General features: G+C 44.2%; 1 protein-coding gene across 2 annotated transcripts in view; it reads left to right on the forward strand.

The window, feature by feature from the left end:
• Positions 1-12,368, forward strand: part of LOC119393470 (integrator complex subunit 10) — a 35,816-nt gene that overhangs the window by 5,917 nt on the left and 17,531 nt on the right. Inside the window, exons 6-13 of one of the 2 annotated variants that reach the window (XM_049416257.1) lie at positions 192-273; positions 907-1,054; positions 1,852-2,128; positions 4,830-4,908; positions 5,626-5,695; positions 7,764-7,803; positions 10,432-10,558; positions 10,818-10,900. In XM_049416257.1, the coding sequence (XP_049272214.1) occupies positions 192-273; positions 907-1,054; positions 1,852-2,128; positions 4,830-4,908; positions 5,626-5,695; positions 7,764-7,803; positions 10,432-10,558; positions 10,818-10,900 (906 nt within the window). The remainder of the gene's footprint in view (positions 1-191; positions 274-906; positions 1,055-1,851; positions 2,129-4,829; positions 4,909-5,625; positions 5,696-7,763; positions 7,804-10,431; positions 10,559-10,817; positions 10,901-12,368) is intronic. The other variant, XM_049416258.1, reaches the window with a different exon arrangement.

Consider the following 12,368-nt stretch of genomic DNA (forward strand, 5'->3'; position numbering starts at 1 on the left):
CACATATTCACAGGTGTTTTCTGAGTGTATTCAAAAAGTGTTGCAGGGGCCCCTTTGATATCTCAAATAGACAAAAAACAGGCACCGTGTGAAAAAAAATTTTTTTTCACCCCCCTCCGCCCCTTCCCTTCCCCTCCCCCTTTTCTGTTTACACAAGTTCTAGTGAATTGACATGCAGTTTTCTCATTCAGGTGAAGCTGATTGACACGCTACAAATGGCCGAGAAACATAGCCATTGCCAGACGCCGCTGAACCAATTTAGGAAACTACTTGGTAAGGAGTTTGTCACGTTTGCCCAGTGTGGGGCGCAGCGGCCCTGTTATGTGTGATGCACCTGCCTGGAGAGTGTACCCAGCTTTGGGCAGCTTGGGCGAGTTTAATGTGCTTTCGCCACTTGTTTGGGACATGGCCCTGCGGAATCCATGTAGCCATTGCACAGATGAGTGAAATTGTACATATCCTGCCTGTTGTTGTGCAGGCTTTGTCGTGTTTCATTGAGATGATTGTGTCCTGAAAGGTCCTCAAGTTTCTCGATGTAGAATATTAGCGGATGAGTAATTTTAGGAATTTAATGATTATTATTAATAAAAGTTAATATAATTAGAGCTGCAATGCTATTCAGATCTTCTGTTCTTCGCTTTTATTTTGGCTAACCTGTTCTGTGAAAATCGACTGTCTGGAGTGTGTTCCTTGGCATCCATCAGAGGGAGAAATTCCTATCCAGCTCAAGATATTGTAAAAGATGCACGCAACTGTCATCCATGACTGAGCATGCACTTCTGAAATGCACAGTTTTTGCTTTTCATCTTTCTGGCGTAACTTGTTGAGCTAACTATCATTCAAAATTTTAAATGTTTACAGCAGATTGTTTTCAAATAGCCTGAACTTTGACCTTTCCTTTTGCAGTATGTGACGTGGCTCCTCTGGTCCTAAAGATGGGCGTGGAGCTCCCAGTCAAGCAGACATATAGGCTCATCCATAAATGCATAGAATTCTACACAATGTTCATTTATGCACCAAATAGGAACAAGCTCGACCTGTTCATGAAGCCAGGGTAAGCAGAGCACATGTCCTTGTATGATGTTGTGTTTTATTCAGTGTGTGTTGCATGGTGCTCACAGATTGAAATGCGATCACTTACGGCAAAATAACCCACCCGCTTTCATTTCCACCGTCTTCAGTTTGTGTCATATCGGTGTAATTTAGACTCTCTACATCAGAGTCAATATTAACTTTAGCAGCCAGATTTGTATCGACATTATGCGGTTATCTCAAGCAATTGCACATACCAGTCATTATACTGAAAGTTTTGATGTTGCGCTTCAATCCTTGAGCGTTGTACATGTGTGCTTAGGCGTGTTTGTTTGCCAGTCTGGTCCCTTGTGTTTACTTCCTAGAGTGCAGGTGTGAGATATGCTGCAGTAGAGGCCTTTGGATTCATCTTGAACACCTACCATAATGTTCTTTAACATGCACACAAAGCATGGCGATAGTTTCTTCTCTCTTTCTCTTTTTTTATGCAGGCACCTTGCATAATATGCCATTTCCTTGTTTCAGCTGGAGGAATCCAACAGCAAATAAAAGGCCGAATAATAATAGCGGTTTAGCAGTGACTGAATGAATACTACACATCTATAGAGTCATTCAGGAAAAACCAACCTCAGTTGACCTCCTGAATTGTTGTTGGCCTCATGGTTGGTGGGGGGATAAAAACCCAATCACCCCACCTCCCCCTTCAGCATGCACTGACTGCTACGTACGCTGTGTCCTTCTTTTATTGCTAGAGTGCAGAGAACCCCGCAGAGTGAAATGTCATAATCGTTGAGGCACTATGGGGGATGTCTTGTGCAGCCTCGAAGGTGGTGGAGGAGGCAGTAGCAGCGAAAGTGGCTGTGGCACTTCGGAGGCTGAGCTGTGGCGGCAGCTGTTCTCGTTTATGTTGTGCGCTGGGCGCCGCCTACGCTGGGAGCTGTCAGAGCTGCTACAAGAGCCCCTGCCACTGCTTCAGGAGAGCCACTGGCAGCACATTCGTGCCCTGCTGCGGGCACGGCCGGCACCACCCCCGACCGACCTCAGTGCAGGTGCCACTGCCATGGACCCCGAAGAACTTGTGGCTGCACACAAACAGGTATGGCCTCGGTTGCATGAGGACGTGTGGCTGTTACGCTCCGTATGAGCATAGGCCTCAGGAAGTATCAGAATAGAATACACTCAAACCTCGATGTAACGAACACGGATATAACGAATTATTGGTTATATCGAAGTAAGTTAAGAATAGTCTTGTAATGGATACAGTGTTATAAATAAACGTTTATAACGAATTTTCAGATATAGCAAAGTTATTTTCGTGGCAGATGTGACTTTGTTATAATGATGTTTGAGTGTACTGCAACACAGAAATAATGTCTTTAAGTAAGACAAGATATTTATTTATTTATTTATTTATTTATTTATTTATTTATTTATTTATTGCATACTACAGACCAAGAATCGGTCCAAGTAGGACAGGTACAAAAGGCAGGATATAAGCAAAAGCACATGATAACATGGGAAAATATTACGTTAAATGGAAACAAAACACCAATTAACAGTACATATTGAGACTCTCAGTTACAAAATTTTGGTTGAGATCATTTGGATGGTTCCACTCTAATAAAGCGTGCGGGAAAAAGGAAAACTAAAACATGTTAGTTTTAGCAAAATATAGACAAGACATGCCCCTCAAACAGACATGTTAGTTTAAACGAAGTGAACTTTACAGCACCATCATAACCATGACAAGTCTGTTTCTTCAAGACAAGGGGATCCCGAACTGCGAAAGCGAGAACCGGAACGGCAGACGCTATGAACAGATGGCATAAATTCATGCACAACACAAAAAGGGGCTCGCATAAGGCATTCAAAAAGTCCACTTTAATGCCAAACATATGTACTACTGCACATTGCAACTTGTCTTGTCTTACGCGAGTCCAGCAGGGCTTTCACCTTCTTGTGTTACAGGATTGTAATCCCTGCGGAACATTTCTTCTTCCTCATCTTTGTATTTACATATACGTTCACGAACAATGACCCTTGCTTGAAAAGCCACATTTTAGGGCCAGGAGATGTAATTACATATTTGAGCGAATTGCCCAGTAAGTAAAAGGTTTCTTGAGTGCCTGTTTGTTTATTAAAGTACATGATTGGAGTAGTGTTAGCATTCTTCCCATTCATAGTGTTAAAGGAGCCCTGCAATACTTCTTCAGCATGGTCAGAAAGCGCTGCTGGTCAGTAGTCTAGGCTCCTGACAGCCCACGAGCCAAACATTATAGCACAGATGCGGCCTATAATTTACAATTGTCAGTGTCAGTTAGAAATCGCTCCCTCTTCTCTCAACGAATGGTGCTATAAAGCCAAGTGACTGCGCCATAAACCCAAAGTTCACGGCCATTGGCTCACTTGAGCATTGTGAGCCGCGTTGCTACCGTGGCATCCGCGGGATGCTGCCACATGGCCGGTCGCACGCTCCCGATCACACTGAAAGTAAGACGTGCATTTGAAGAAAAAAGGAAAGAAGGTGCTCTAGGTCGTGATGCGTGCTGACGAAGGGACGCATCTTCTTGTCCCCTTGCCACCACCTCCCTGAGTAGCTTTCAGCACGCTCACTCGCAGAAAAGGACAGAGAAAGCGCTTGAAGCGTGCGACAAATCCCTGTAACTCCAATCGTGCTTGACATATTCTAAAAATTTTTGCGGCAGTTGATTCGTGAGGCAATACGCTCTTATAATGAAGCCATTCAACAATTACTTGGAAAAGTGTTGCAGGGTCCCTTAAATTGAACAATTGCTTGTGTTGCCCTGTATTGCTGTCTTCAACTACAGTGTACGCTTTGTTACGTTGTACCGTTTTCTTATTATTCCTGTGCATGTCATTTTGGTTAGTCATATCGTAACTTATACCCATGCCGCACGGGCACAGAAAATGGCATTTACCTCTTAATGCCTTCAGATTTAATGCCGTTCGTCACCTAATGCCATTGCCAGGATTCATTTGACTGAGAAATGCGTACTCTCGTTAGCGCAGCTGACGAAGTGCGATATACCTAAGTTATATAAAATGACATCCTATTCAGCTGAAAATGAAGTTTTCATGTCTTTTATTTACACTAATCACTTAAACAAGCGCTTCAAACGCTGTATTTTGGATGCCACAGGCGCCATTTTCTTTTTACGCTGTGGATCTGACTAGCGTTGGCTTAGGTTGCTACGATCGCCTGCAACGTCGTGAAACAAAGCAATGAACTAAAGCTTACGGCAGCATAATATGCTTGTTGCTACATTTAATTATTCTCGGAGGTATGTGAAGCTTGTAAACGCATGTTGATTTTTTTATTACTACTCAACAATTGCTTACTACAGAAGATGCTGCGATTGACATCATCAAGTCAAATGTCATTCAGTTTGGACGTGTAGCAGCTCCGACGAAAAAAATGTAATTTGGGAACTGAATGCCTTCACTACCGAATGTCAGTTTCTGTGCCCGTGTGGCACAGGTATTAAGCTGCTAGCTTGGTTATCACTGGGCTGGTATGTTTATAAATTACTGAACAAAGAAAGCACACATGAAAAAAACAATTGCTTGATTTGGTTCAACGGAAAGAACTGGAGTACTTTGATAAGTACTTTATGTTGGACTCGCCATTGCGTGAAAGATTTCTCGAGGATGCAACCTCACATGTGTGACTATATTACATGCAGTGACTTAATACGACAATATGGAAAGAAGTGACGGCCATCGTTTCAATTTCTGTTTTATTTATTTATTCTATATATCTTTCCCCCCTTGTTCAGGTCTTCTACTGCGTCATTGTGATATTTCTGCATGCACTGTACAACTATGGGAAGCACATCAACCCTTCCTGGTTCCCAGGTATACACAACATTTGACAGTTACCTTGTTTCCAATTTGATCAACAGATCTATCACTTCTGAGTGAGTGAGTGAGTGAGTGAGTGAGTGAGTGAGTGAGTGAGTGAGTGAGTGAGTGAGTGAGTGAGTGAGTGAGTGAGTGAGTGAGTGAGTGAGTGAGTGAGTGAGTGAATGCGTGCATCCGGGCTTTTGAAAAAAAATATATATTTTTTTTCTAGATTGTTGCTTTAAAAAGTTTAAAGCTTCTTCAGTATCCTGCTTCTGGCGACTGGTGAATCTTGCTCTTATAAACGCAATAAAATTTCTCGTGATTGGTTGACCGGGCACTGAGCAGACGAATTTCTCAACTCCAATGGTAATAATATAGGAGTTCCTGAGATAAGATATCTTCTTAATGTGCTTTCAATTTTCTGTGTATCAGTGTAGAATTGTCTTTCCTTAGCTTATTGACCTGCCATGGTGGTCTAGTGGTTATGGTGCTCGACTGCTAACCTGAAGGTCGTGGGATCGAATCTTGACCGTGGCGGCCGCATTTCGATGGAGGCGAAATGCGTGACGCTCGTGTGCCTAGATTTAGGTGCATGTTAAAGAACACCAGATGGTCGAAATTTGCAGAGCCCTCCACTACGGTGTCCCTCATAATCATATCATGGTTTTGGGATGCAAAACCCCAACAATTGTTATTGCTTAGCTTATTGATCTAATTTTTCTTCTTTAGGTACCACCAGTGAAATTCAGTGCATTCTATTAGAGGGGCCACGATGGGTGAACCCAGCACCCGAGCAGCAGTAAGTGCAGTTCATGAATGAATGAACAAATGAATTAACTTATTTCTGTGCAAAGAGTGAGGGGCAGCTGGAGCGAAAGCTCAACATAGGTTGACAAGCTCCCAAGCCTTACTTTGTTTATGGAATATATACTACCATGTGGCCATATTGTGGGGGTGCTATCAGCCCCTGTTGTCTGCGCCTCATGGCGCACGCGCACCTCGCGGATAGGCCGTCGGAGGCAGTGGCGCTGGGCTTGCGAGCGTTGGGGTTTGCGCGTGAGCGACGGCCACGCCACCGGAGAGAAGCGAGCGAGGCCGCCACGGCCGCCAGGCGGGAAAAAGGAAGTCTCTTGGGGATTTGGCGGCTTGCGTGGATGGGCGGCTCCCGCGGTGGGTCTCGCAGGGGGACGATACCGCGGCTCGCTTCCCTCGGGGCCCCTCGTAGTAGTGAGTCATGCGTCCTCGCGACGCCGCATTCGCGGTTATTGCTTGTCTTATGCTGTCTTATGTTATGGTGTATTGTGTGTCATATGTTATCCGGGTAGTCATTGGCATTATATAAGTTTTGGCGTGTCACTAGTTTGTAATAGGATTCGGCCAGCGAGCTCGTCGTATGTAAAGAAATGTTTAATAAACGAGAAAGTGTTCGTTGAACCGACCGCGTCTGCTGTCTTCCGTGTTTTCCGAGAGCGGCGATTACACCCCTCTCAGATCCCACAATATTTACCAATTGGAGACCACAAGCACATTGCAAAAATTGCCGAGGACTGCATGTATACATTGTAACAACATTGTAGCTTAAGAATGGCAGAAGGACTGCTTATTTTTGTTGTTTTCAGTTATTAGATCTTCAGAGCTTTTAACCCTTTAGCTGCTTATGATGAGCTGTGCTCGTCATGGCTCTTCAGCAATCTTTCAAGGGGCTTTTGACGAGCCCAGCTCGTCAAATGGTGTTTTCCTATTTAAAACATAGATAGCGGCACAGGTTCCGTGATTGGTGCTTCTATTGAATGAGAGTCTGCACACCAAACGGCGAAATGCGCGCCTTCCGTCTCCGGCGCATTATAAACGAACATGGTGCAGTGCCGTGCTTTGAACGCTACCACAAAGATGGTAGCATAGTTTGTATTGAACTATTGGGGAATATAGTACATTTTGACCACGGGGAGTTAAATGGAACCCATACTTTCTGGAGTTGCAGAAATTTATTTCGGAATACCCATCAAATGTCCCAGGTATGGGGTATTACTAGGCCCGCAGCCAGGGGGGGAAAGGGGGATATAGCCCCCACCCCACCTCCCAAAATTCTGATGGGGGGGAGGGTGTGTTTTCAAGGCCATCAGTAAGTGCCCCCCCCCCCCCCCCCCCCCAAAAAAAAATTCTATAGGCCTGAGTATTGCATGATGATGTGAAATACGATGAATAAAGCGCCGCCGAATAAAGCATTTTTATAAGCCATAAAATGTTTTCTCAAGTTTTTTTGGTTTTGAACATGTTACTGAAGCATTTCACGTCATAAAAAGATTTAGCATTTTTGAACAATTTCTCATAATTTAATCGGCACTTAAGGGGTTAAGGTGTTTTTAGAAGAAGACACACACGCAAAAAGTGAAAGAAATGAAGCTTTAGTACGAATATTCTCACTTGTTTGTTGCGAAGAAAACAGATGGTCATTGCACTTGTATTGTTCAACCATGCTTTAGTGGGATGCAACATTGGCAGGAGGAGAGGCCCCACCCAGATAACCGAAGAGCGGTACGACTAAGGAAATAATCCCACTCATGTACTTGACGATGTTCTCTAACAAAGGGGTGACCGACTATGCAGCTTATTACATCAGTCTAGAATGCACATTCATTAGTGCAGGCTTCTGTGCATCCGCCTTTGAGGTAGCAATGCCACTGCCTTCTAAAATTGTACCCGACTATAGTGATTATGATCAGAGGTAGTAACAATACAGTTGGCTTGGAAGGCTATTTAGTGAATTATAGGAAAGTGTCATGTTTCTGTGTTTTCTTGTGCTGTTCGAGTTGGTGTTGAGCTTCAAGAAAATTCATGTTCTTTACTTTTATTTCTTTTCTTTTTAGGCCAAAGCACAAGAAAAGAAAAGTTGAGCCTGAGGCAAGTGTTTGTTGTCCTTTCATACATTCCGGAGGGCTACAGTGAACAAAATTGTTATAATGTTTCCGTGAGGCTGGATGTCAAAAATTAGAACACTGCTTTGTTGACACAATTTGCTCATGCTTTTCGTGGTCTCTCATAGTGGTGACTCATTCCTGTGTAGTGCATTTGGGGTTTCATTGCAGGTGCCTCTTATTACTGGCTATTTGTGGCCTAACTTCATTGTTTCTGCTGCATAACTTGCAAAGTCTCCATTTGTACTTTTAGAACCAAAGCCAACTGTATACAACAACAGCTGGTCACACGTGAAGGTCTTTCCTGCTTTCTTTTTTTTCTACTTCACCATTGCTCCTTGCAAGAATTGGCAGTGAAACGTCTCCCCTTCACTATTACTCCCATGTTGAAAATGTCTCTTGTTTAATCCATGCCACACACATACTGGTATTAGAAAACAAAAAGAAAAATATGCCATCTGGTTTGTTTTCTCACTCTTGCATTTTGTTCCGACTTAAGGGTAGGTTGTGCACTAACTATATTATACTGCAGCTATTTGCTCATATCAAGCAGGAAAGAAGCAAGGCGATTTAAAGTATTTTTTTTTACATTGTGCTATAGGAAAAGTGTACTATGGGGCTTAGGACCATTTTTGGGATAAAAATAACTGCTGGATTTTAATTTTTTGTAATTTATTACTTTCTCGGTGTCTGAATGCACTTAGCCTAAAATACTGCATTATTTCAATCGAAAAGCAACATTGTATTCTGAAATTTTGTTATTTCTGTATTTGTATGCTACTGGCAGGTTATTTTATCATTGTGGAATGGCAGTCCTTTTCTTTTTTTTTCATTTGCAAGAAAGTTGGTAATAGCCTATTGTTAATCATTCAGGAGTGTGCTGGTGTATTGTGATTGGTCAGTTTTGTGACAGGCTGTTACTCTCTCACAGGCGAACCACACAGGCTCCTTCTTTCTTTCTTGGCAGCAAATTGCTGCAGAATAGGCCAGACAGTGACTGTATAAACAAGGCCCGATTGTGTATTTATGGGGGACATGGAGCACAATTTTCCTGTGGGTTAGGACGGGTTGGGTTAGATTGTGTTCTGCTGCTAAGCATGAGGTAAGGCCTTCGATTTCGAGCCACAGTGGCCACATTTCAATGGGAGCAAAATGTGGAAATGTATGTGTATGTGGATTTCAGTGTACATTAAAGAACTGCAGAAAATCAAAATTTATCTGGAGCCCTCACTTTAACCCTTTGCAACATGCATTATGATCGACTCTCTATAGATGTATTAAATTTACATTTGATTCCAAGGATCTAAAGACCAAATTTAAGGCAAGTGGAAGTGTTAGAATAGGTTATGGCGTATTTTAGAGCAGTTAATTGTAATTACATTGTAAATAACTATCTAGTTATTGTACAGTCAGTCACACTATATTTATTCATCAAATGAACTCAACTATGCACTCAAATTACATGTAATAGTTATCTGCGGGCAGTGAGAATTCCTGAAAGGTAAAAAATTTTTTTTTGCAGTTCCTGTTGTTAGCGTCAGGATGGCCGTGGCCGTAAAATGAAATGCAATAGAAAATGCAATGCACGACGCACAGTTAAATGGGAAAAAGAAGTTTACATTGAATTATCAAAAACTTATTTACAGCGCAAAACTCATAACACAAATTCTCATACGCACATTCGCTCAAATCACACCGCTAACAACGCACAATCGCTCTAATCGCACCGCTCAAACGCACAACCGTTCAAATCGCTCGCACTTCGCAGATTCTCCTCGTTGCTCACTCTTCTCCGTCTGTCTCGTCGTTCCCGCGCTTTTCGCTCTCGTTTTCCCGGCCACAGGTCCGAGCACACAAACACGCACATTGACACAAACACGCATACACACACACACATGCACAAGTAGTTCCACGAAGTCGGAGGGTCCGGGCAGGCGGCAAGGACCCAATTCCACGCATACGAGGAAACTTCGGGTCGAACGCCGCGCCAGGCGCGAAAGGCGCAAAATGCCATGTTTCACCTCCTGTGTCAGCGGCACTGGTGTTGTCTCAAGCAATTCAAAGCCGTGCTCATCCTCTTGCATTCGAAATAGCAGAGCGCAGTAAAGTGGGGCTGCCTCCTTTATTCTGCCTCGGCGTCCCGCGGCGACAGGAGGCTCACCGATCTCAGCAGCCCATAAAAAAGCAGGAGGCCCCTTAAAGCAGCTAACTAACACTCGTATGAGAGAACACACAAAGAGGAACAAAACGAAATTCAAAGATGTGGAGCAGTCGCGTACACTGTTGAAACACTCCATTCCAACGTCTCATTAAACATGGTACTGCCTTCACTAAAGTAATCGTTTGTAGCAAAATATTTCAACCAGGAGTTATATAAAAGAACTTTAGGCAACAAGAATGCTTAATTTACCATTAGCTCGGTGTTTGCGGTCTCTTCCTTGCCAATGGTGCAGAGAAATGGCAAGAGTAAGTTGCGTATCCAAATGAAGACGCCGTGTTGCAGAGGGTTAAGCTATGCATTGCTTCAGGGCGTTTAAGCTCTCAGTTTAACTTGAGCATTTTAATTTCTAGCAGTTGGTCATGTTGCCTGTTCCTCCACTGAAAGATGTTGTTTGAACAGGGAAAGGAGGCCGAACCACCTGCGCTGACTGTGAGCAAGTGCGTCCCGGCAGAATCGGCGGTCGTGCTGACGCAGAGCTTCCTTACAGCTATTCGCTGCTGGTCCATTCTGCAGTATCTAAAGAAAGGCAAGTACTTCTGGCCATTTTGCTTCGTAGCTTTTTGGTGTTCTTGCAGAATAAAGATACAGCACAGGGTAGCAGTAATGGTATTTGTGAAACACTTAGCTAAAGAATGTTGCTGGAGGATTCTCTACAACATGAAATGGAATGCTGCTCAATTGTCAACATAAGTAACAGCGTATCTACATCAAGCACACACTCCTCGGCTTGCAAATCAGTTCAAAGTAGGATAAAGAGCTTTTCTTTTTATTTTTTTCCCCCCCAGAACTGTCCCGGTTGTCACAACACATTCGTCTGGAAGAGTGGCCCTGGTTCCAGTCCTTTCTTATAGAGTCTCTCATCTACCAGGTGTGTGTTCTGTGTCTGCTGTGCTAAAGAAGTATGTGCCAGTGATTGGTAAATACCAATACTCAAGAGCATGAAAACTAAAAACTGAAGAACTTAATTTTCTTTGACTCACTACGGTAGTAGTTATTGTGCTCAACTGCCGACCTTAAGGTTGCGGGATCGAATGCCGGCCGCAGCGGCCGCATTTCGATGGAGGCAGCATGCTAGAGGCCTATGTGCTTAGATTTAAGGACACATTAATGAACCCCAGGTGGTTGAAATTTTCGGAGCCCTCATGTACGGCACCTCTGATGATCATATGGTGGTCTTGGAATGTGAAACCCCAGAGATGAGTCATTATTATTATTAATTTTTCTTTGTCATTTACAACCAGACGAATTTATCAGGCAATGAAACAAGAGGAAGCATTGAGAAAGTTCCTCCACCTCCCCTACCCTTATAATCAGTAGAGGGAGGGGAATAGCGGTTTAGGGCATATATATGGTAAGACATCGCAAGTTGAAACATCCTTCCCAACTTGCCCTGGCGCACATTCCCTCACACCCACCAAGCTCACAGCTTGCAGGGCAGTTAAGTTTGATGTTTGGTATCGACAGCCCCTCGATGATTCGAGTGCACGCTGGCAACGCGAAGGAAGAGCCAGAGTCTGGTTGAAGGCAGCGTTTATTCACGGCGACCGCTCGCACGGGCCGCGCCCAGCGAACTCTCCTCGACTCCCGTCTTCCAACAGGCATTTCCCTCCGTTGAAAAACAAACACACAAACACTGTGCGTTTCCCCTCTCCTTGCTCTCAGCTAGGAGAAAAGGGATCCGCGCGACACTTTCTTTGCTCAGAACCACCCGCGTTGGCCATTACTGCCGACGGACGTAACCCGATATGCCGCTTCGGAGATAGCTTCTCCTCCTCTGTCGCTGCGGCCACATGGCTTGGACCTCCGCGCCCGCCTGACCGTTTCGGGAATCCGCTGCGGCGGTTAGCTTCCCCGGCACAAACTCTTCAAGCAATAATTCCGGGAAACCCGCCGCAGCTTTCGAGCCATGCATCTCTCCCGACGACCCCCTGTGGTGTCGGCGCCAGGATCCGCCTCGCTGCGACTTAAGAGCTCGCAAACATAGCGAGCAGCAGCCCGCTCACATATTCTAAGGCGCTCACACTCTCTGAGACTGACTCCTCCCCCCTCAAGAATGTTACTGGACACTCGTTGTCCATGTAACATGACAAAAAAAGAAAAACGCCTTCTCTTCAACAACCAGAAAAATCAGAAAAACACGAGTACATAAAAAGCAACTAAACAACTAAACAAAAAAAAAAACGCATAGTGGCCTCTTAACTCAAACACTTGCCGGTTCCCTCGTTGCCAGCAAGGTCCCAGCATCGCGACCCGCGGACATATAACTAAACACTGCACTTGTTAAGCTGTTTATTGGACGGCACTCGGCGACAATGCACTATGGCGACAGTCAAAGC

This window comes from Rhipicephalus sanguineus, chromosome 5 (assembly GCF_013339695.2).
Source record: "Rhipicephalus sanguineus isolate Rsan-2018 chromosome 5, BIME_Rsan_1.4, whole genome shotgun sequence".
In the NCBI taxonomy this organism is placed as follows: Eukaryota; Metazoa; Arthropoda; class Arachnida; order Ixodida; family Ixodidae; genus Rhipicephalus; species Rhipicephalus sanguineus.